Source organism: Kryptolebias marmoratus, linkage group LG7, assembly GCF_001649575.2.
Source record: "Kryptolebias marmoratus isolate JLee-2015 linkage group LG7, ASM164957v2, whole genome shotgun sequence".
In the NCBI taxonomy this organism is placed as follows: domain Eukaryota; kingdom Metazoa; phylum Chordata; class Actinopteri; order Cyprinodontiformes; family Rivulidae; genus Kryptolebias; species Kryptolebias marmoratus.
This window is the reverse complement of record NC_051436.1, coordinates 20234768-20260399: the sequence shown is the minus strand read 5'-3', so window position 1 is coordinate 20260399 and position 25632 is coordinate 20234768. Positions and strand designations below refer to the sequence as shown.

The 25632-nt window shown below is 37.6% G+C and overlaps 1 protein-coding gene across 3 annotated transcripts in view; it reads right to left on the bottom strand.

Annotated features, from left to right (window-relative positions):
• Window positions 1–25632, bottom strand: part of sorcs2 (sortilin-related VPS10 domain containing receptor 2) — a 421817-nt gene that overhangs the window by 22869 nt on the left and 373316 nt on the right. For all 3 annotated transcript variants that reach the window (XM_025007208.2, XM_017422061.3, XM_025007210.2), the window contains exons 8-13: window positions 20056–20145; window positions 8565–8744; window positions 7257–7403; window positions 5410–5512; window positions 2906–2982; window positions 2603–2694 (exon numbers count right to left, since the gene is read on the bottom strand). In XM_025007208.2, coding sequence (XP_024862976.1) covers window positions 2603–2694; window positions 2906–2982; window positions 5410–5512; window positions 7257–7403; window positions 8565–8744; window positions 20056–20145 — 689 coding nt within the window. The remainder of the gene's footprint in view (window positions 1–2602; window positions 2695–2905; window positions 2983–5409; window positions 5513–7256; window positions 7404–8564; window positions 8745–20055; window positions 20146–25632) is intronic.

The window sequence follows — 25632 nt, the reverse complement described above, 5'->3', positions numbered from 1 at the left end:
AAAGAGAACGCACCCCAAGTCATTCACTTTTATTAATAAAGTAACTGTTTATTAATCCAACTATTTCCTATAAAAGCTTTATTGTGTTTATAGATTTTAAAACTTTATTATAAATATATATTTTTTGTTATACAGACATTTGGATTTTGAGGGGAGGGGGGGATCCTTGGAGGTCTAGAAGCATAAGGTAGATGCAGATAACCCAACAATGCCAGTCATTCAACACAATGAAGTTTTGATTGTACAGCAACAGAAGTTACACAGGTCGAATACAAGCTGGAGTTTCAGCAGTGACAAATTATCCACTTTACTGAAACTACAACCATAGCTGGATAGTTTCATCTTAAAACAGAGATGTAATAAATCAGTGTGCAAAATTCTAGAACTTTTGTCTGTCTGTTATTAAATTATCATGAACCACTGAACAGGTTTCAATGAAACTCACAGAAAGTAATCATTGAATGTACATCTACAACAAATTAATCTATTGGAGTCAACCTGATTTAAGACGGCCACCACAGCTAATCAAGCCTAGCAAACACAAAAATAGCTATAGTTCAGTCAATTTCCTAATATTGAGCTAAACTTTGGTGTGGTAGTAGCTGAGAGTCATCCCCACCATGTATTCAGACCACTAATAGATCTAACAACATTTTTGTTCATCACACTGGGGTGCAAGGCAGTATACATTTCTTCAAGGAATACTAGGCCTGTTTTCCTTTTGGTCTGGTAAAACTTAAAAGTTAACTATTACAGAATTGGTCAGAAAGAAACATAATTTCGGGGCTGTTTAAGAAATAACGTTAAATGCCAAAAAATTCAAATTACACAGTTTTTATATTGGCAGTTAAAAACAACCTTATGTTACTATAAAGCAGTATTTCTTTTATATAAACCTTTATGGTTTCACATCTTGTTTTTCTCTTTGATCAATTATTCTCATCCAAACTAGAACATCTCCGGTTATTTGAAAGAGCTCATTTCCATCTACAAGGTTGTTCTATTTAGATCACGATACATATTATTTCTGACTACATCCTTTTCCATCGTTTCTCACTTCATCTTTCTTTCTTGCAAGGATGATGGGACAACATCTTGTTAAGCCTGAAAATGTTGATGAGCTGTGAGGAGGAAAAGTCTTGCTTTTTATCAAGTTTGAAGGTTGCAGCGCTGAACTGTATCACGGAACAACATGATTCTGCTTACACAGTATACAGAAAGTAGATGCATTATTCAAACCTCTCCAAAACAGAATTTCTTTTTGCCCATTTGTGTGTTTTTTTAAAAAGTCTCAGGGCAGATGAGTTAATGCTCTGGATGACTGTTCAAACACTACAACAAAACATGAATGGTTGTCTTAGAAATTCATCTGGTTCTGAAGTAAAATCAAACAGGATAATTTTGTTTCAGTTGTCAGCAAATTGAGTACTTAGGTCAACTTAGAGCAATAAAGCAAAGATGGCTGAAAACTAAACTGTTATATTTAAACACGCTCTAAATAGTACATTATGGTAAATTATATTTTAGTTGTTAAAGATGGGAAATGGCACTGAGTGTGTAACCATTCTAAAAGTTTTTCTTTCCTACAATTTTAAACTCAAGGAACAGAAAAGAAAAGGAAAAGCTGATTTTTATTTTTTTTTTTTATCAGCCTGTAGTAAGACTTTTCCGTTCTGTAAAAGTAATCCTGCTCAGTACATGAAGACCCACAGATTAGGATTTGTGGGAGCAGATTGAGAAAGGCTTTGAGCTTGTTCAAATTCAGTGCTGGAGCAGTTTTACATCTCTGTGTTTACATCCGAATATGAAATTAGTTCCTGAGCCGTGTGGACACAGTGATCATCAAATGTGTGCTTAGTTCTTTTGTGCATGCATTTATGGGAGTTTTCTCTTTAGAGCTCAAAGTGTCGGGAGGACAGCATTTAAATGAATAACACAGACCTATTACTTAATCTTTGTGCTCCACATTTCACAGCAAACTAGGACATTATTTACCACCAAACCACTACCTTCTGAAGACAGGTTATGTTCATCTAACCTGTTACAGATAGCTTTTTAAACCTCAGACTGAAGAAATACAGTTTAAGTTTGACTAAAGTGTTAAGCATTACGCAGTGTTTTCCCATTGCAATCCTTATATTCTTCACTTTCCATTAATGTAATCAGCTGTCTTTCTTTCTTTTCTTTAATGAAGTCTAGCGGAAAACAGGATTTTTTTGTTAGTTTTTTACATGTGACTTTATTTGTTGGATTGGTGTATTTTGAGTGGAAAAGGTGTCAAATGATGGATGTAATTTTCTTTTTTATGTGAACATGCACAAAGACTAAAGCAGAAAGTTTGAGTTTACAAAGTATTGTCAGAACCACTCTCATAATACCTGTAATTTTTGTGTTAGTGTTAGGCTTTTGTCAAGCCAGACTAAAGTAAGAAAGCCCTGATTTGTGGATTTTGCTTCATTGTAAACCCCTCCATACCTGTTCTCTCTTCTGCATACTGCCCTGAATTGACTTGTTGTGACCTGGCAAAAGCAGCCCCATGATCAAAAATGTCCTGTAGCTGTACGCGAATCGTTTCTCTTTGATGAATTATACTAGAACTTACTTAAGTATCTTGAGAGGAATAGAGGTGTCCTTGATAGCAACAATGACTCCACCGTGGTCCAGATACAGAATGTGATGCTCCTCTTCAAAAACCTTAAAGAGACATTTGTAAAATGTAAAAAAATACTAATACACTTTAATTCATTTTAATGTGTTTCAGTTAAAAGAAAACTAGATGGATTTAAAACATGACTGGTTTTAAATCTTTCCAGGATTCTCTTCAGAACAGTCAGGGAGGAGGATTCACAGGGAGAACAGTTTGAAAATGTATAGAAGAAGAATCAAATAATAGAACATGATGTACCTGTCTCCATGTCTTCCCACAGTCTGAAGTGATGTACATTTCTTCCTTATACTCCACCAGCTTGGAGCCCAGGTTACCTGAGGGACCGATTAAGAATGCAGAGTTCTGCTCATGAAACAAACAAGAGTAACAAACTCAGAAAAAACAGGTAAAAGAGCAGGGGGATGAGAATACCCAATCACAGATGAAGACATGGATTTCTCACTAAGACACTTTTTATTGCTTTTGTTTTTAATAATTGGGTTAGGGTCAACCCTTACCCTAAGCCATATTTACATGAGTTAAATAATGATATCTAACTCACTTGGCAAACTCTCGTTGAGATTTATTCTGAGTTTCTTCAGCTCTCTCATAAAGCTCAGACTGGAGAAGAACTTGGGCAACAGCTATTGTCTCCCATCTCACCTACTTAAGCTTGGAGCTCCTTCAGAGAGCTCCCAGGTGTCTCGGTGGTCTCTCTGTTCTCGTTTGTTCACGGTCATTCAGTTTGTGATGTCGACCTGCTCTTGGTAGGTTTACACATGTCCCATATTCCTTCCATTTCTTGATGGACTTAACAGAACTCCTGGGGATGTTTAGAGCCATGGCAATCCTTTTGTATCCACCCCCTGACTTGTAATTTCAATAATCTTTTCTCTGAGTTGAATAAGTACAGTCACTTTAAAGGGGGTGAATATTTATGCAGTCACTTATTTTACATTAGATATTTTTATTAATTTGGTATTCCTCTGTAGAAATTTGATTTCAATTCAACAATGAAGGTTTTTTTTGTAAGAAGGCCAATTTATGCTCACCACGATTGATTTATGACAGCAATAAAAACATAAAACATCCAATATACTTTTTATGGGCACTGCTGCAGACATGAGTTGTATGAGTACAAGGAACATATTGTCAACTACTGCAATCATTATAAACCGAAAGTGGTAAGGTGTACAATACAAAGACAACATCAAATGCTGAAACTGAGATTATTTTATGTCTGTTTTAGCTGAATTTTAGCCCAGCAACTTATTTCTAAAGGAAAATAATGTTAAAAAAGAAGAGGCATATTTACTACTGAATAGCCGCTGAGTGTTACTTTGTGGGTGCACTTGCTGACTGACCATATAATTCAAAAGGCTTATTTTCTTGAAGACATCAAAACCTGGATGGCCCTAAACATCTTGAATTTTAATGGCAGGAAAACAAAGGTGATGGTATTTGGTCCCAGTAGCTCCTGTGAACCTCCCCAGTTGATTTGGGCCCCCTGGCGCTGCATGTAAAGACAACAGTTTCTAATTTGGGATTTTATTATTTTATTTTAAATTACATTGCCAGATTGGAGCAGTGGTCAAATCCAGTTTTTTATCCTCTCAGGCAGCTGGTAAAGGTAAAGCCAACTCTTATACGACTGCACTTTGAAACAGTATTCAGTAATTCATGTCTTCATCATATCAAGACTCAGGTCAGCTGATCAGCTGCTCTTGGAGGGGCCGAAGTCAAAACAGAGGCTCAGAGGGGGAATTAACTCTTTGTGTTGCTGCTCCAAGATGCACAACATACCTGCAAATAACCTGCAATCATGTCTCAAATTGACCACAAAATTATTCTATTTTCTCTCTCCAATCCATGTCAATTTGGTTTTATTGGTGGACAAACCCTCACAAAGTTGTCTCACGTTTCTTTCACTTTCTGACTCATGGAAATTAATCTGTTAAGGCTTCATTATACTCCTTACAACTCTGTGACTATTTTGAGCAGAAAACAATGATCACATTTTTAAGTCTTGTTTCAAATTTCAGCAACACAATAGCAAGGCATTGTGACGCAAGCAAGGAAATAAAGAACAATTGCAAATGTTTTAAGACTTTTTGGAAACTACTTTGCAAATACTGTTTGCAATTTGCCTCCAACAGTTGTAGCCCAGTCAGATACAGGGTTTACATAGTGCTGTGTAGGAATATATGGCCATGGTAAACTATAGTGAACTGTGAGTAATGACGAATGCTGTTGTGTTGATATCAGTATTATTTATATTTAGATGTGCCTGACATGTTAGAGTAAAAGTGACATTACAGGACATTAGAAAAAAGAATGAAGCAGGAACTTAAACCAGCACAAACTTAACTGTTCAGTACAATATTCAGTGTTGTTGCAATTCATTACCTGCTGGATACAAACATGGTCTCAAGTTTCTTAACCCTCCTGTGGCCTTTGGGTCAAATGGACCCAAAGTTACATGGGCTTCTCTTCCTCTGTTCAGTTATGAGGGCTTCAGGGGGGTTAAGTTTGTGTCTGAATATATCATCCCTCTGTTATAAGTAATGAAGGTCCTGACAAGTTTCTTCATGATCTAATTAGAAATGAATCGTTTTTGCTGTTTAGGCAGAGAACTCTCTTATAAAGTCAGATTTTAAATGGAAACATAGACTGTTTCTGTTAATAAGTGTCAAAAATGTGCAATACTTCATGAATATTAAGGGAAAGAAGCAGAGACAGGTAAAAATATTAATAATACCCACCAGCACCCATGATGAGACCTGGAGCTGATTCTTTGGTGTGGACAGTACCAGACACATAGGGGTTATCTGCCCACCGCAGATGGAGGTGGAGGTGGCAGTCCGGCTGCAGGAGAGACACAGCATAAAAACAGATTTAACAAAAGAATGGTGGTCACAATTCAGACTCTTATGTAGCCATGTTTAATGAGTTTTACGACACAGACAGCAGATAATCCTGCTGCAAACATAGCTTAGCACAAGGGTTTAGTGCCCTTAATTGACACTTCAGTCTCATTTTAAAAGGAACACCTAAAGTTCCTTTATTTTCTGTGGGTTAGATAGTGCTTTGAAATACTTCAAACACTGAGTTATCTCTTTAAGACATGAAGATAAACCTCTAGGCGTCATTGCTTTCAGCCATTCTCCAACAGGTGGAAAATTATGCATACAGTCCTACAGTGATACACTGCCATCTATCTGGTAAGCCAGATAGTAGACACTGTAACTTGTGGCATCACTGAAGCAATACGCATTCTGTCAGTGTTAGAAATGAAGTCATCCTTTTGTCTGATGGATGTAGTAGCTTAAATCCAGGAGAGCAGATTTTTCATACAGCAATTCTGTTGAGGTATGGATGAGCTTATTGGGATGGGAAGGTCACTGTCAGAGATCAACAATGTGTGTGTGGGTGTGCCTATCGAAGGTGGTAAACAAGTCTTACTCTGATATCTGCATCTCCTGTCATATCTGTCAGCTTTTGGGAACGATGGTTCAACTAAAAGACCAGACTCGTTTTCCTCTATCTTCCGGTGTGGTGTGATGTATGAATCTCAGACTTCGGGTGACTCATTGCTCTTTGCTGTGTAACCTCACAGCAGTAACTTTGACAAGATGGATGGCAGAACTAGACAGGCATTTCATGCACATTCCTCAAAGCACAGCACTCATCCTTCCTCCTCTCACTTTACGTTCACGGTCTGAACAGACTGGTCGGAAGATCTTCGTTTTTTGACTGATGGTCGTATCTGGAGGATTCCATCAACAGTATAAAGTGTAGATACAAAAGCGGAACTTGTAGTCTTACAGAGCACTACACTACAGAGCCAAAATGAAGTTGGATTAAAACTGAGTTGAGGGTAAAGGGTGACTTTTTGATGTTTTATCCCCCAAAATGACATTTTTAGTTGCACATGTTCCAATTTTTGAAATATATAAAAAACCATTTTAAATGAAAACTACACTTTCTGCACACAGAGAACACAATGAAAACTTAAGTTTTAAATAACTTAAGGTTACAGGGACTGAACTGCCTCCTACTGTCACCTAAGCCATAATGCACAATCCTCCTACAAGAGGTGGGTCCACAGGAGGGTGGTCTCATGTAGCTCATTCAGGCTATGCCCAGTCAGATCCCATGGATGATAGTAAGAGCATCAAGCCTAACAAGCTTGTCCCCTTAGTATTAAAATCATTGTAAGGGTTACTGAATCACACTTTGCCTAGGACCTCACCTAGAACTAATTTGACAAGACCCTGTTAGGGGCAAATTGCTGACAGCTGTACAACTGTTGCTGTGTTGCTAACTTTAACTTTTTTTCCAGTGTTTTGTGTCACAATACAATGCAAAAACTGTCTATTCATCATTTGTTTAACTGAAATGTTTGTGCAGTCTGAATACAGTCACAGTCATCCAAGACAATACCACAACACAAATTCAAAGTAGCTTACAAGTATGGTTTGATAGCCAAAATTGTTTTTCATAAATGTCTAGTCTGAAGATTAAAGTTCAGATTTCAGTTTTACTGAGGTCACACAGTCTTTCAAAACACTTATTCCAGCAAATAAATAAGAATATGTGGACCGCTTACCACTTTGCAGCTGACTGGTTTTCCATTCATGTCAGTGGTAGGAGGGGCCAAGGGTTCCCAGTCACGTCCTTTGTTATAAGTGATAAGAGTTGTCACTTTACCATCGATCTTCTGATTGGCCAAGAAAACTCCTTTGACTCCACGTACCTGGGAAACAAGATGGATTTACAATTACCAACTTTGCAAAAAGAACCTTAAGCTCTTATTTAAAGTTTGTATATGCAGCATTTGCTCAACAGGGAATACTGTGACTGAATGCTATGTTTAACAAAAAGTGTACATGTGAAATTTAACTGTATAAAGTTTAGGCTGCAGGAACTGTTTTAAAGACTTTGTTGCCCTCTGCTGAAAGGCCATCGATTGATAATGTTTGTGCCTGTGTCTGTGTGTGTATGTGTGAAGGTTTTAGCAAACTATTGCATGAACCAGTGGACAATTTTTAAGAAAAATTCTAGAAAGTAATTATTAAATGTACATCTATTATTAATTACATTTTTGAGTTGATGTGATTCAAAATGTACACTGCAACTCAATCAACAAACACAATAATGGCTATAACACTGCCAGTTTTATAGATACTGAGCTAAAATTTGGCATAGTGGTAGATAAGAGTAACCTCCACTAGGCCTGTTGCGATAAACGATAAATCAATTAATCGCACGATAAATTAAAAGGAGGTCAGTAATTTTCATTTATCGTGTTATCGTTTCTTTGTGTCTCTTTCTTTCTACTGAAGACACTGGATGACAAAAGGCTCAGCTCCGGTGCTCTTCACTGACCCCTCCCTTTCGCTTAGCATCAGAGGGCATGGCCTATCACATCAGGTAGCCAGCCGAGGGGCATCGTCTTGTTCCTCTGCAGCATTAACAACAACAGCTTTAGGAAATAACTGTGCTTTTTAAAAAATACTCTATTGATTTGACTAAATATCACTGAGTTTTGGTAAGAATTCTACTCACAAAATAGGGAAGTCATAAAGAAACCAAGTAGCTCAAAGCTGGTTTCTGTTTTTTAATGGGATTTATTGATAATGAGATTATTAAAATGGAGTGTAGACATTATCCTCTTAAGTGTGACTAAGTGGTGCTTTTAAAAATGCTGGTAGAGGTGTTTTCATGCTGGCTGGTTGCTACGGTCTCTGAGAACTGTCTGGATGTGAACAATCTCCATCCGACACAAATATAAACCCTGCTGGAACTCAGGTTCAACTGTTTGCACAGCTTACACCAACTAAATTTTGTGTATTTTGTGACTGCTCATTTAAAAGAAAACTATTTCAAGTGATACAGAGGCTTTCTATCATCTCACCTCCAGGATATCAATAAGGACATTCTCTTCTGGCTGCTTGGTGCTGCGCACATTTTCCAGTATCAATGAGTAGTAGACACCTTGAGGGTCTGATTGGTACAGATTATACGTGTCGGACTGGTACCACTCCTGGAGGGCGAGAAAAACTTGGTTCTCGTCTGTACTCACTATCTGAACATCCTGGAAATGAGAAACAAAAACAGTAATGAGGTTAGAAAGTATTTATTATTTTCTAAATCTGATCCTTTCCTGAAGAAAGAAAAAAAAAGATAATAGAGAGAACCCATTAAGAGAAAAAGTCAATGAGGAAAGATAATAAGGCTTCATTCACACTGGATGATGACACTGCTATATAGTAAAAGATCAGCCAGGGTCTTGGCAAGGTGTTTAGACACGGATTAACAATGCAGTGGGCTTTTCATTACATGTGACAGTCCACAATGGTTTTAGGCATGGACAAAACTTCTGTAGTGAGGCTGTGGTGGTTTATTATTAGTGTTAGAATACTGAGGACTTTTGACCATGAGGAAGTGTGGTGTCAGTATATTCATGATTGTGGGGCCTGTGCCTGCCTTGGCTGGAGTAAACTTGAAGCAGAACTCGCCTTATTCATGCCTCGTTCTCATCATGGTCAGGCCTGCTGAATAAGGAAGGAAGAAGGGTGGATGTGATGGAGGTTCTTCACAGAAAAGTTCTTCAACTGCATTGACTCATACTGCTGAACAGTGTTTCCTCCATTCCTCCAAAGTGTTACTTTCCAATGTAAAGTTGAAACTGATGGTAGAGGCCCAGAAACTTCCCACATATATTATATATTTATGAAAATTTGCAGATTGTGACAAAGCCATGGAAACAAACTAGTACAGACATGATACTTGCACTGGTAGTGTTGTGCTAGCATGAGGTGATCATCTTACATATAACTGCATCCTTACATGTCCCGAGACAGTCAGGCCCGTAAGCAATGCAGATAAGGAGCAAGAGTGTGTCTCTGGGAGACAAAAATTAGCAGTAAAAACACATTTGGAGAGTACTAAGAGCAAAGCAGTGTCATGATTGCCTTGAAACTGAAGGGGGTTTTGCAAATTTGCTGCAATCCAGCCACGTTCTAATAGGTTGAGTGGGTTGTCGTATGTCATGGGGCCATCATCCAGAGTGAAAAAAACTCATTTGAACATTAAAACATTTCTTACAGCAGTAAGGGCAATTATAAAACACAAAGGTTTGACAAAAACTCACTGCCAACTGCCACCCTAATCCGATAAATACGGAAAAAAGAGGAAGATAACCAGATATTTTTGTCAGATTAGAAAAGTTGATAAGTGTACTTGTCAAAACTCTTGAGCCTGTTGAGGAAAATGGCTCCATCACTCATGAAAAAAGTAGGAGCCACAGAAGAGTGACTCAGCACTTTCTCTGTGTTAGTGATTACATTACCATATCATTTGGAGACAAAACTATCAGAGTGTGGAGCGAAGTGCCCAAGAGGGTGTGTGTGTAATCATTAACACTCCTCCATCTTGCTCAGAAAAAAACAAAACAAAAAACACTCAGGCTCAATTACCCATGGATTTATGATTGTCATTCCAAGTAATAGAAAAACTAAAAGCTGTACATCAATCTTCATTTTCATGAACATTATGTTTCTGAATCATTTAGCATTAGTTGTGTAAATTGCAAGGGGTTGAATAATGACTTAGAAACAAACAGAAAAATTTAAAAAGCAATATTTAATAAAACAGCAATAAAAAAAATGCAAGCTATTTGCATTCAAAAAGACAAATTAATATATTTTCATGTATTTTAAAATAAATTAATAATTACAACACAATAATAAATATGCTAGTGTCGAATCTCATGGCAAATCCAAAAACAATTAAAAAAATAAACAAAACAACTGGACTTTTATTGTGTAGTTAAAGATGTTTCTCTTCCCATCTGGGGTGCTTTCTCAATTCAAAGTGTGGAATATGAATAACTCTCTTTTCTAAAGTAAATACTCAGTATGGCACTTAAAAGATATCAAACCAATGATCAAAAATTTAAAACATTACCCTTTAATACAAAAAAAAAGAGAAAAGAAAAAAATAATAGTATAAAACCATGTTTTAATGCTGTTAGACCAACTGATCAAACCTTTTCCAAATCCCAGTAGGATCAGGGTTTTAACATAACTAGAGTTACTTCCAGTAAAACCTCACTCCAACTTTTCAGATCAGAAGACAGTAAACTACAACAGCAAAATGTAATGGGATTTCACTGTTACCTGCCTGTAGATGGACAATCATCAATAACAGGCACAACTTTCAAAGTTAATTAGGCTAATCTATTATAGTAATGGACTATGGAAGTAAAGCCAGACAGCAGAACTGACAATGCACTGCCAGCTGTCTGCCAGTCTGGTAGAAACAACCAACACTGTCTCTTTTTGTCCACAAAACATTGGTGTCAGTTTTAGAGCCTCAGTGAGTTGTTATGGGCAGTAAACATGTATGTCTCCATTATTGTTACTAAAATTACAGCATTTTTGTTGACAAATATACTTGTCCAAAAAGCATTTGTGTTTATAGGCATATTGACTGGAGCCATAGCAAATAAATACTACTGACTATTATGAAATCATTTGCCAATTTATAAGTTTTATATTGCACTTGAAACCTAGATGTTAGGAAGCGTTGGATAGTTTTTGAACACATGTTAAAAAAGGGATTAACAATTGTGCATTCCGTATACACTGGTGGTGTAATGGTACATGTATTTCTACTGTTGCAATATATTTGTCAGGGTCCAGTGAATGCAACCAGATGGAGATTATGTGATCAATACTGTCATCTAGAAAAGAGAGTTGACATGTTTTTTTAATTGCTTTTTGTTAACTGCCACAACAAAGCTAAGTAGAGAAAGATACGAAGGCACTCTACACCGAAGCAAAGCAAAAATGAATAGTTCAGATAAGACACAGGAGACTGAATAAATGTCTGTTTGTTTCTAATCAGCAAGTGGAAATGATTTGCATTCATGATCCATAGCAGTAGTGAAGAGCACAAGAGTACCAGGGAGAAGTGGACATATGTTGAGCCAAATGGGTCATGATTTGTGTGCTATGGCCCATAAAACCCAGTTAACAGTTCAAAATGGACGAAGAAGACAGTACAGTGTAACTTGTTATTTTTTTGAAACAAGTTTAAAAATTCTACTTTGCTATACATGATCTGCTAACTTAAAACCCTCCTTCTAACAAAGGTGGTTTGTTTGTTAGGGAGACTTATTATCTGGTTAAAATAAATATGAAGAAGAACAAAAGCAAACAAGATTTTTTTTTAAAGATGAACTGAGCCATGATTTTTGTGTATTTTTCCATCTCTTTTATACAATAAACTAAAATATCACTTAAAAAAATTCAACACTAGCGCAAACGTATATATATTAAATGTACTCATGTGTTCCTCAGTTGTGAATTTCAACTGGTGAATGGGCATCAAATCAAATCAAGTGATCAGGTGATAGATGTTAAGTCATGCAGCAAGTTGTTTTAATAACATTAACATCTTGGAATAATTACACATCTTAGTCTGCTTTTAAAATAATCAATCATTTTACAGAAAAGCAGAGTTGCATGGAGTGTTTAAATTAAGGTAAAGACGTCAACAACAATCAGCAGATCAAATCTTGAATGGTGCAACAAACTTTGATTTTACAACAGTTAAAACAATTAATGTGCCACAGTAACCAGTCACTTCTCAGTTTAAAAATGTAGTTATTTCAAAGGAAGATAGTTGTTTACACTGCTAAATTTTCTGGTAGACATGAGAGTTTTTATGATTTGTTGGAATGATGAAATAATGAGCAGCCACTGCAATAACAGGATCCATGTTTGGAATATATTATTCATGGCACCAGTGTTCCACCTCATTTACTTTTTCGTGCATTCATCCCACCCCCTCCCTCCACAGACCTCCCCTGACCAGCCCTGTTCTTTCCTAAACTGTACTGAAGCCTGAGTTTACAGCTGACAACCTGTCTCAGGCAGCAGTGTGAACTTCAGCTCCAGCTGTCTTTCGACATTCAGTCAGTCCGCTTCCCAGCAAAGTGGTGAAAACATAATTCTGTATTGCAACGATTTTATTGAGATGAGGCGATAAACACATACAAAACAAACAAACAAAAAGCAAAAAAAAAAAAAAAAAACAGGAACAGAGCAAAGATGAAACATGTTTTAATATATGTGTGAATACAAACTCTATGTGAGTTGATTAGCTTAACTTGATCTAAAACCAAGTCTAATGTAAAACTAAGAACAAAACATCAGCAACAACAATAATGCGGTTCCGCTGAGGAGATGTAGCATAAGCAATTCTTGAACCATAGTACAATGTAACTATTCCATTCTTAAACCTAAAATATGAGCATTAAAAGTAATGAGAACGCATCAGGAACATTACACGTCTTCCACGATGCAGAACTTGTTTTAAAAAATGTGCTTAATTTCTTTAAATTTGGTTCCATGTAATAAGTGTTTCTGGATATGCCAGGATTTGAGGCAAAATTAAAAACAATGTGACAAGCCTTTGGTGTTTTTAAGTTCATGTGTTCAGTCTCTGTTTCATATCACAGCTCATCATGCAGAAGATATCACTGCTGTACCTTTCTCAACTGTAGGTTCTGTATCACTGGGAAAAAAAAAGTCCAACAGTTTGGGAATCCAACAGGTGCTGGGAATAAAACATCAAATACTTTGGGCTGAAGTAGCTGTGTAAGCCATTTCAAACTTTATTTAACCCGTGTTGAATAAAACAGAAGGTAGGGGTTTGCCCTGTAACTGGAAGGTTGCTGGTTCAAACCCCTGCTCCATCTTTGTCAGCCATTGTGTCCCTGGGCAACACACCTACTGGTGGCCCACTACTGGTGGTGGTCAGAGGGCTCGGTGGTGCTGGTGTAATGGCAGCCTCACCTCTGTCAGTCTGCCCCAGGGCAGCTGTGTCATCGTCATAAGTGTGTGAATGGGTGAATGACTGTTTGTAGTGTAAAGTGCTTTGGGGTCCTTGGACTAGATAAAGTGCTATACAAGCCATTTACCATATGGAATGGAGCACAGTGGAAAGATAATACAAATGTATTTAAAAAAAAGTTTTGTTATTAACATATTTCCATGACATGTTGGGATATCTTTCACTTAGAGCCAAAGCACTGTGTTAAAAGTAACAAGAAATTATATCATTTTACATGTTAACTGTGGGTAAGGTTAGAAAGTGAATGCACATTTCCTTCAATCTGCTACACTGGCTTCCCTTAAAAAAAAGTCAAGATGAACAATGCTTAGTTGATAAACCCTTCAACCATACCCAGAAAGTGTGTAGTCTAGAGTTATAAATGAATCATGAAAATAAATTCTTTTTACATTCTGCTCAACAAGTCAACTGAACAAATCATACAGGAGCAGAAGCATTAATCTGTTAAGGCTGACCAGTGTAAAAAATGCTCAGCGAGTATAATAAATGGTAATTATTCTTTGATTATGCTCCTGCAGCAATGGAACCCAACTGGAATTGATTCTGGCCTTGGACATGTTCAGATTGAATACTGAAAAAAGACTGGAGGAGAAACTAAACTTTATTAACTGAAAGGCATAAGCTGTTAAACATTATGGACTACACTGAACTTAGTTCAGTTTGTTACAACCTAAATTGATGTATTAGAAATCAGTGCTATGTAAATATGTTTTTACTAAGTCAAAGTGATTAAATATTCATGTTTGTTTTAAGCCCAAATGATTAATTTTCTGCCCTTTTTGTGGTGATTTGGCTTTTTTCTGGGTTTTGTTTATGTTTTATTTTTATTCTAGTTCTTTGGTTTGTGTTTTTGTTTTGTTTCTATTCTGTTATTTGGTTGTATGTGCCTTTTGTTTTTGTCTCATGTTCATGGTTTCATTTCACTCTTCCCCAGTCACTCACTTGTCTGGCAGCCACGCCCATCTACACCTGTCCTGACTCTGTAATCATTCCACCTGTTCCCACTCACCTCGTTATCCCCAGTGTTAAAAACCCGGTCACTCTTTCCATACCTCGCTGGTCCATTGTTTGTTGTTAGTCTGATGTTTGTTTGTTGTTGCTTCGCTCCGTGTTCCTGTTCTTCCGAGTTCTGTTCCGTTTATGTATTTTATTTTAGTTCTTGTCAGTTTTGCTGCCATGTCAGCTTTTTGTTTTCATTTGTTTCTTTAGTTTAATAAATTAGTTTCTTTTCTTTAAAATGAGTCTGCGCACTCGGTTCCTCTCCGTCAGTTCCACGCAACACGACACTTATGAACTGATTTAAACAAACAATATTTGTAATTACAGAACTGTCAAATTTATTACTAGTACCATTATTATCTCTTCTGTGTTAGTTTTTTTTTCTTCTTTACCTCTTCTACATCATGTTCTTTAATGTTTTTTCTACTTTTGTTGTTGTCAGCTTTTTTGTCATCTTATTTTCAATTGTCTTCTTCATTTTCTTAGTCACCGTCTTTTATATATTTTTCAAACAAATACAATTTGGTAATTTTTGCTGCTTTAGGACAGTTATATAACACAAACAATACTCAAAAATAGAATTTTTCAAACCATCATCATAATCATTATGACTATCATCTCTTTAAAACAGTAGTGATATGGGGTCAATATTGTTAACTCAAGGCCTTCTCTGCTGGCCTAACATAACCAAAAATCATGATCATAATTATGATAAAGGTTAATTTAATTTTTAATTTACTTTCCCTAGATATCTAAAAGTTTTTATATTCTCTTCATGTCATATTATGCTCCTTCCAGTGCTGTTGTTTTTAGGTTAGAGCTTTTATCCAATCAGAATTCAGCTATCTTATGTTGCCAGAGGCTGTATGAAATCTGCCCGGGCCTTCAGAATCAACAATGCAGGCGTCTGTGCTCTGTAAGTGAACGGGCAAATACAGTTAATAGATAGTTGCGATAGCCAATCAGATCATGAGTTGTGTCACTAAGGCCCTCTAGCTAGCCTCACGTTGAACGCAACATTTACGCGTCCTGTGATTGGATATGGATGCTTACTAGTTTGAGCCACAGCAGTGCAATGCAGATCAACAGAGTCACACCTGGGACTGTTAACGGTTAAAATCTTTTTTAACCCACAATGGCTGAAGGAGAGCAACATGTTGATTGGTTGCTAATATCCTGTCAAGGCTGTTTTCAAGACGAACTTTTCAAGAGAAGCTAGATCTTGTTAGAGGAGCTAGCTAACCTGTCCCAGAATGGATTTTGTGTTGAAATAAATGTTTTGGGGGACACAGCCATTTTGGTGAGTGCAAACATTTTATTTATTTTATTCAATTTTATTTAGTTTTGACAGTAACATACCAGATATGTTTTAATTGCTGATGCGGGTTTGTTGATCTTTAAAATGCACCGGATAACAGCCCATTTTGTTCACAACTGAGGTGATGCAATGCCAAGTAGTGCTTAAGTGTGTTTCTAACTTCTCTCCAGTCCTGGTGTTATAAATGCTGGCATAATGAAAGGTATTTATTGACTAAGTTGGACATCACTGAAGGCCTAAGTGTGAAATGCACCGCACTGTGTTAACTGAAAGTCTTGCTCATTTAAAAAAAAAAAAATTTAATGCCAGATTTTAGTCAGTTGTGACATAACATCTTCAGTGAATTAAGCCTCTCTCAGCACCACTGAACTCTTTTCTTTTCACACTCTAATAGAGCCTATTAATAATGATTAAAAACTCCAGCGATGGCCCATGGGCATGATGAACTCACTGAAGAAATATCTGAAACAATCAGCCTCCACATTTCAGCATTCAGAACACTTCTCTAGTTTCAGGTCCTATTCATCTTTCTTAAACACACAATTAAAAAAAAAAAGAGATCAATTCTCTTGGTACATGTACATATTTAGAATCTCAGAGGTAGCTCTATTAAATGTTCTTGATGAACTGATGATCAGCAAGTCAAAGCAGCTACATAAAAAAACTAGTTTTAGCATTTTGCTGCTCTGGAGAATTCAGATGTGTGTGTGTTAATACAATGAGAAGGAGGAAAGATAAAGTTCAGCAGTGATCTTAGAAAAAGCAGCTTTTGCTGCTCTTCAATCTGGGAAGGTGTTAAAGGTCATTTCCAAACAACTTGGAGTCTGTCATTCTACAGAGAAAAGATTTTTCAAAAGTGGAAAACATTTAAGACATTTTCCAGTCTTCCCAGGAGCGGACTTTTCATCAAACTCCCCCAAAGGTCAGAGAAATGACAAGCGGAGCTCCATCTCAAACTCTACACTCTTCAGTTAGCAGGCTAAACGTTAACGTCTGTGACTGGACAATTAGAACAAGACTGAATAAGTAATAATTTTGGGAGGGTTGCCAAAAGAAAGTCTCTTGTCTCTAAAAGATGCTGCAAAACTTTAGCTTGTAAAGTTATATCTGAATGAACCACAAAACTTCGGAAAAAATTGCCTTTGGACAGATGAGACCAAAGTTGAGATGTTTATCGTACAGCATCACGTTTGCAGAAAACTAAAAAGTGCGTATCAGCACAAATACCTCATACCAACTGTCAAGCACAATGGTGAAGGGGTGATGATTTGGCTTTCTGTTGCAGCCATAGGACCTGAGTTCCTTGCAGTAACTGAGTTGGCCATAAACTCATCTGTAAACCATTCTAGAGCCAAGAGTGAGGCCATCTGTCTGACAGCTGATGCCTGGACCAAACTGGGTCATGAAAAGCAGAACAATGATCTTAAGCACACAAGCAATTCTATAACATAATGGATATGTGTGGAAAGTCATAGGGGTCATTATTTCCAAGCTTTGAAACACCCTCTGGCAACTAATGACTGCTGTTAAATACACCTCTAGGCAGATAATAAACACCACCTGTGTATGAACAGCAGACTAGCATTCATCTAGTTGAGAAGCCACAGCATTATTTGATTAAAACCACTAAACAAAACAACTAGCTTTTGGCATTTGTTTCCTTTTTCGGTTGTAAAAACCCCATACTTAACCACGACCCCAGCACTGAGGTATGTACTGAACCTTGTTTTTTCTGTACTGTTACATCCCTAGTGGATATTGTTTTAGGTCATCTGATGCCTACTCAACCCTTATTACATGAACTAGCTCATAGCATTAAACTTGGTTTGACATATCTTACTGATTACCTGTACTGTTCAAAACAGATGTTGGATATTGGTGTTGCTTTAGCCAGATAACCTAATGATACCTTAAATATGTTGAACCTGCTTTGTAGTACTGGCCTGTGGTCAGCTGGCCCTGAAAGTATGTCTAATCTCTTTTTGATAAAAAAAAAAGCAAAACACAGAAAAGCTGATTACACCCTGAGTGGGGACAACAAAACAGGGTGGAAGCTGAGCAAAAAGAGACAATTATTACCTGTGATTTCACAGCCCAGCAATCTCTACATGTGCTTGTGTGTGTATATGTGTGTGTGGTTAATCCATAACTCAGGTCAGGTCTCACAGGACAGAACCAAACACTCTGATGGCCTCTGCATTTTTTTTATTCTCCAGTTTTTCAATTATTCACAGCTGAAAAACAGGACAACACTCCCCCTTAGAGACACACACACACACACACAGATCTCTCTGTAGCTCTGCATCACTCCCAAAGCACCAAACACCACGTCGCTCTACCTAAAAGCTTTGCAAAGTGTGACCTATCTGCTCACCCAAGTAGGAGGACACATGTGGGGAGAGGAGTGACGAGGCACTGAGAGCAACTAGGGCACATTTTAACCAAACACACTTACACACACACAGCTCATACATAAACTACCTTCTTACCGCACCTAATCAAATTGATTCCATTTTGTGTGTATGTGCTGGACAAAAAACAAAACAAATGTGTTTGTGTGTGGTGTGTGTGTGTGTGCAATTCAATCACTTTCACTTTTTTTAAGGATCTCTGAGTGCTGCAGTCATAGCACCCAAACAATTGAGACATAATATCAGTCTAAGTAGGGGGCTGGATACAAACAAGAGTAACTATAAGTGTGTGTGTGGGGGTGTGTTTGTGTATGTGTGTCACTAAACTAATTCCACGGGGTCTTTCCTGACATACTGTCAATCGCAGTGAATGTTCTAAAAGATACTGTTTCTTATTTTGAGGTTGAAAAAAAATCATGAAACATCTCCTTGGGTTCTACATTTAATCTGCATAGTTCAATAGCACTCTGGCTGGTGTTGTGTTAAAGCAGGCCTCCTGTGCCACTGGGGTTGTCAACAAAAGTTTCTGTCTGACCTTGTCTTGAAGACAACCTCATTTATTGTCTTTGCCTATCTCAGTGACATGAGACACGGAGCCGATCGATACAAAGTTGTGAATATTTTATGGGGTGTATCATGTACACACCCAGTACCAGGATTTATTTGAAAGCAAGAACTACACTAACACTTGACACCAATGAGTAAGTACAACAAAGTGGTAAAATGGATTTTTAGCTTGCAAGATTGAAACCTTGGATTGACAGATATAAAAGTTTGCTTTCAAGCCCTTGCAACCACTCAATTGGGAATCAAGTTTTTGGCAGTATGGCAGATATGCTTGAACTTGATGATACAAGAAGTCTTGGTTTATGAGCCAGAGTTCAACTGTTTGTCAGCAGAAAGTGATAAAATGAGTAGTAGCATGAATAATTTTCTGTATTTGATCCTGTGATGTAATGACAACCTGTCCAGGGTGTGTCCTGCTTCTCACCCAATGACTATTGCAACCCCCCACAAAAAAGTGAGTAGAAAATGCATAGATGGATAGAACAACTATAAGAGTTAAGCTGAAAATAGAAAGTGACATTTATTTAAAGAGATTTAGTGCTGAGCAATGAACTGAATGCTTTAGTAACTGTGTCTACTGTCTAAAACCCACAGCTAAGAGCAAGAAGACTTGAAGAGGAAGGGTTGTTGGGGGATTGGGGGTTTTAAGGGCAAAAGGTAGCATTCTGATTCAATGGATTTTTACTAAAGAACAGGGTGGCATGGTGGGTGGTCTTGATAGGTTGATGACTTTTGAATCATTTGAGCTCACATGATAAATCTTTAGAGATTTTTAGAGAGGTTGACATGACAGTGATTCATAGAAAATGTTCCTAGGTATAAAAAAGAACTTGGTTGCTGTAATAATGTCCTGGTAAATATGCCACTGGGACTATTTATTTTGGTCAAATGTGGACCAGTCTATGGTAGGTTTTGTTGTCTTTGAGCCAATAAGGACAGCATAACCAAATGTTCTATGAATTCCAGGTCTTGATGGCCTAATAACAGTTGTTTAGAGCTAAAAGAGAAAAGGAGTTGTGTACTTAGATTAAAAGTTGAGTATTAGCATGCCAACACCAATGTCTGTACCAAAGGAAATGTTGTCATTGAGAAAAAAATATATAAAACACACACTCAGGAATATCATTTTTAACTACAACCATTCCTGGACTGACATCAGTAACTATTTCAGCTTTGCTGGTCTTTACCTTTGGCAAGGCATACTTGGGAAACCTCATCAGGACAAACTCATTGCGCTGATAGGACACATAGTGCTTGGTTCGATTCCCTGTGGTGACCTATAAAGTAAAAAACAAACATAAAAACAGTGACATTTATTAAACGTCTCAACATAAATATTATTTTTATGACACTAGCCAAAACAAAAGCTTCCAAATTCACTGACAATTAAAACAAAGCTGTACGAACATGAGAAGAAACTCCATATTGTGGAACGCAATCAGAGAATGCATATTAAAGTTAATTCTAAGGCCTAAATTTGAAAAGTAAAATTTCTGAAGAGAATATATATATATATATATATATATATATATATATGTGTGTGTGTGTGTGTGTGTGTGTGTGTGTGTGTGTGTGTGTGTTCAGACAAAGTAAGACACCCATCATTGGCAAATGTTCAGCTTGCTGCTGGTAGAAGTGGAGGTACATGATTCACTATTTGTCTTTGATGAGTCAACCTGTGCTGAAAGATAAATGTCAAAAAAGGAAAACTCCCCTACATTGCAGAGACCTTGGCATTTGTCTCACAAACAAATATAAAAGACTGGATCATGCTACCCTCCTAATGAACAGAAAGCTCACAATGTGATGAGCTTAAATACACATAAGGTTAAGGCTGCCATTTAGCAGAGGAAGCTTTGTAGATATGACAGCAATAGTGAGTGACAGTGACATAAACTGATGCTGAACGTGTCAAATCCAAAGTGATAGGTTGACATACATATACCACTTCCTACACACCACCTGTCATGCTTTCTTGGAGGGTGAGCATTGTTAACCTTTCAGAGCTGCTTTTGAAATCTGATGGGGAATTTTGAATTCAGGGCTTCTATTTTGAGCTGTGAGAAAAAAAAACAAAAACCTTTTTAGAGTCTTTGTCATCAGAGTTCAGATTGAGCTGTGATTAAAACCTTGAGTTGTGATTGAAAGGAACAGATGAGCACAGCAATATCTTTCAATACTAAACAACCATGTTCAAGCAATGGAAGTGGTTTTTCAAATTATAAACCCCTGAAGGATAAGCTATTGACCGAGTTTTCAAAAGGAATCACTTCTGAGGAACAGCTGGAAAACTGAGATGGTGAAGTCTATGTGGGGGGTACTAACACTTTATTCTCGGCACTGATGCTGCATATTTCTCTATTGCTTTAACATCAGACAAGAACCCCAAGGACCTTACTACATCTTGGCAAGCTGTCTAAATACTTCATCCTCCAAAAGTAGGTTACACAGGAAATTGAAGTTAGATGTTTTACCACATAATTTAAATTTGTGCACAAACATAACAATGAGATGAAGGTAAGAGCTGGATTTAAGGACTGGTCAATGACTCTGGCTCTTTATGGTATTCCTTAAGCCAGTATCTCACTGGGCTGTGACTGTTGGCAACTAGTTGGCAAACAGAATTTGTTAGAAAGTCTCCAAAACGTCTTCTCATTTGAGTCTCCAAAATCGGTTCTCAAGTTCCTTGCATGAGTCGCAGAAGCTCACGGTGTTGTTGCTTAAATTTTGAACAGGTTCAAAATGTAAATATATATATTTTTAAATAAGCACAGATTTTTTACAGGCATGTCAAACTCTTCTCAGTTGTTTCAATAAAATGTGTGTTAGGGCTGTATTTTGAGACCTGCATTGAGCTCTCTTGTGACAGAAAACATCCAAGGCAACTGCGCCAAATGTCTAGGTGTAAACACAATGCCAACAATAAGTAATAATTAGAACAAAATTGGTCCAAATCTGCCTAACTTTATTTCAAGTGTACTTCAGTAGATTTAATTATAAATGTGAGGGTATCTGCCAAGGATGGTACAAAGCAGGCAGAGGCAGGTACTATATAGCCAGAGGTGGGCAACAAAAAAATGTGCACAGCCTAGAATACAGTTTTGCAAGCCATGCACACAATTACAACCCATGATTTTCAAGAACTGTCCACGCAAAATACAACTACAAGGCTCACTAGCCGCTTGGCCGCAAACACTCAGAATTCAGTGAGACTTGATTTGCCTGTTTTTTCCAATTTTTCCTGCAATTTTGAGTCACCAGCTAGTTTCCAACAGACACAGACCAATCAGATACTACTTTTAATTTATTCTTTGGCCAAAGCAGGGTTTTTATTTCTCACCCAGAGTTACAAAGAACTTAGTATCAGCTACCTTTATCCCTTTATTTGGCTATGGTAATGTGCTGTAAATGAGTGCTCCATTCAAATGTCTCCAGTGTTTGGATACTGTCTATCATAGCGCCCTGAGGTTGGTCACTGGTTACAACCGCCTCATTTATCACTGTGAGCTGTATTCTAAATCTGTCTGTTCTTCTCTGAGTGTATACGCAGTAATACGCACTGGATGACTCCAATCTACAAGGCCCTACTGGTCTTAGTTCCTTTCTATTTGTGCACTTTTCTCCAACGAACCAACAGCCACTATGCCTTACACTCTAACCAAGTTGTCCATCTGTCAGTTCCTTGTGTCTGAACTGAATTAGGGAAAAGAACATTCAGCTTTGCTTAACCCCCAGCACAGAACAGCCTACAGGCTGATATGAAATTGCCAGACCTTTTTGTTCTATCCTGAAAGATAGAGTCAGTGAGAGCTTAGAACGATGCCTGTGTTTTAACCATTGCCTGTATTTTAATTATTGCCTCTGTTTTTACCTATTGCTTGTGTTTTTAACCATTGGCTTTGTTTTAATTATGCCACACCCTTACAATTTAACTTGAAAACCATTTATGTGGGTAAAATAATTGTATGTATTTTATTATATTTGTACTTGTTTTTTATCAGTGTTTTTTGACTTCTGTAAAATCAAACTAAAGCTCACAGGAAACCAAAAAGGGCTTCCAACCTTGGAGACCCAGGAGAAAACAGGATGGTAAAGAAAAAAAAAATCCACTAAGTACAAATGAGAAGCTATTCAGAAATAATGTAACTGCAGTGCTTTTTAGCATACAAGAAAAGGCTTTAAAATGTAATAAAAGTTTTAATTAATGTCTCTACTACAGCATCTTACCATCTTTAATTGCTTCTTAATTTTTTTCTCATAAATAAAAACCTTTAAGTGAAAGTAAGTTGATTCCAAATCAAAATTTAGCAGGAGTTTGAATTTTTTTTTTTTTTAGGATTGTAACAAGACTGCATCCAGATGGCAGGGCAGGAGACTGAGAGCTATGACTAAGGATAAAAATTCCCTGATACACTTTGTAAAGTTTTTTTTTACTAATCGTTTGAACACTGTACAAACACTTTTATTAACTAATTTCCTGTCTGGATTTTGGCAGTTGGACGTGATACTTATTCTGTTTTGATCAGTTTTAATGGGTAAGTTCAACTGTTCATCCAACCAGCTCCCAGTTTGGGGGAGTTGATGTAATTGCCCACAATTGTTGCTTAATACTGAAATACCCAGGAGGATAATGAACTAGTTTGTGGCAGTCACATGACATCTTATTTATTCTGGCTATTAGTCACAAAAACTAATGCTGCATTCACACATTTATAATATTTATGAACACAGATACACACAAATAGAGGTGCACAGACCCCAAGAATACTCCACTAATTTATCCCATTATAGGGACTCTGCTCTGCTATACCAGTTCATGGATACTCTCCTGTTATCACATGCAAATAGGATCCGGCTACTGGCCTTTGCATAGTGTAGTATACTACATTGAATAGGAAGTCAATTATAGACATGGCAAATTCTACACACAGTCCGAGAACAGCTGTCCCTTTTCCATTTTAAGCAGACTGCAGTGTATGTATTATTAAGGCAAGGGTTTATTGGGGAATAAAAGTCACAAAGCTAAAGTCTGGACCTTGACAGCAAACACAGTGACAAATAAATGGATACTCTGATGCAACATGTGCACAACTGATTATTGATATTGTAGATGGATGTTTTAGAAATGCGTATAGGTACAATATAACAACAGTAATATAACAATGATGATACTTGTGTCATCCCTTTGTTGTGTGCATTAATAACTGCTGTAAAGTTTGGGAAATTGTATTGTCTACTTTATAATGCAACTTTAATTCAATGTCACCAAAGAACAAGTAAAACATTGTGGTTCCACAGAAATGGTAAATTTTTGAGCTTTTATTTCACAATACTAGATAATAAAAATGATAAAATCATATCAATGTCAAAGTTCTATAATTGTTAAGTTCCCATGTTTAAACATAAAACCATAAAGAATAAAATAAAAATATGACAGTCAAGTATTTTTAAAGGGTTCGAACACACTGTTGGGGACATTGTTCTATAAATTATAACAAACAACAGCTGTGTTCAAACTTACTTGCTGAACTCCTAATTGTGCAGTACTGATATCAAACTACACATTTAGGGTTATAAATTAACAATACATAACTGCAATTATAGTATTTGGAACATTAAAAATCATTGTTGGGGTTTGTCGGTTACACCACATGAATCCAACCACATGTATAACAAAGTATGTAATTTTAAACTTTAGCATTTCACTATTCTGGAGTGTTTATTGTGTTTCCAAGGTGTTCCCAGGCCAGCCGAGAAACATAGTCCCTCCAGCATGTCCTAGGTCTTCCTCTGGACCTCCTCCCAGTGGGACAAGCCAGGAACAAGCTTCTCACCCTATCTCTAAGGGAGAGCCCAGACACCCTGCGGAGGAAACTCATTTCAGCCACTTGTATTCGCAAACTCGTTCTTTCGGTCACTACCCAAAGCTCGTGATCATAGATGAGGGTAGGAACGTAAATCGACCGGTAAATCGAGAGCTTCGCCTTTTGACTCAGCTCTCTCTTCACCACGACAGACCGGTACAGCGCCTGCTTCACTGCAGACGCTGCACCAATCCGCCTGTCGATCTCCAGCTCCATTATTCCCTCATTCGTGAACAAGACCCCGAGATACTTAAACTCTTCCACTTGGGGCGGGACATCTTCCCCAACCAGGAGAAGGCACTCTACCTTTTTCCGGCTCAAGACCATGGCCTTGGATTTGGAGGCACTGATCCTCATCCCGGCCGCTTCGCACTCGGCTGCAATCTACTCCAGTGAAAGATGTAGATCACGGCCTGATGAAGCCAGTAGGACCACATCATCTGCAAAAAGCAGAGACGCAATCCTAAGGTCACCAAAACGGATCCCCTCGACACCTTGGCTGCGCCTAGAAATTCTGTCCATAAACGTTATGAACAGAATCTGTGACAAAGGACAACCTTGGTGGAGTCCAACTCTCACTGGAAATGAATCCGACTTACTGCCGGCAATGCGGACCAAGCTCTGACACCGGTCATATAGGGACCTAACAGCCCGTATCAAAGGGCCCTGTACCCCATACTCCCGGAATATGTTTGAAGTTCTCCTGGAGGTGGGAGTTAAAGATCCGCCTAACAGGAGACTCCGCCAGACATTCCCAACAGACCCTCACAATACGTTTGGGCCTGCCAGGTTCTTAATTTCCATGGGTGACTTGCAATGCTTCACTCTTGTGTCGCTCGATTCTTAAATGTGTATGAAAAACTTGTGCAACAACTTTACTCAAAATAGTACGGAATCCTT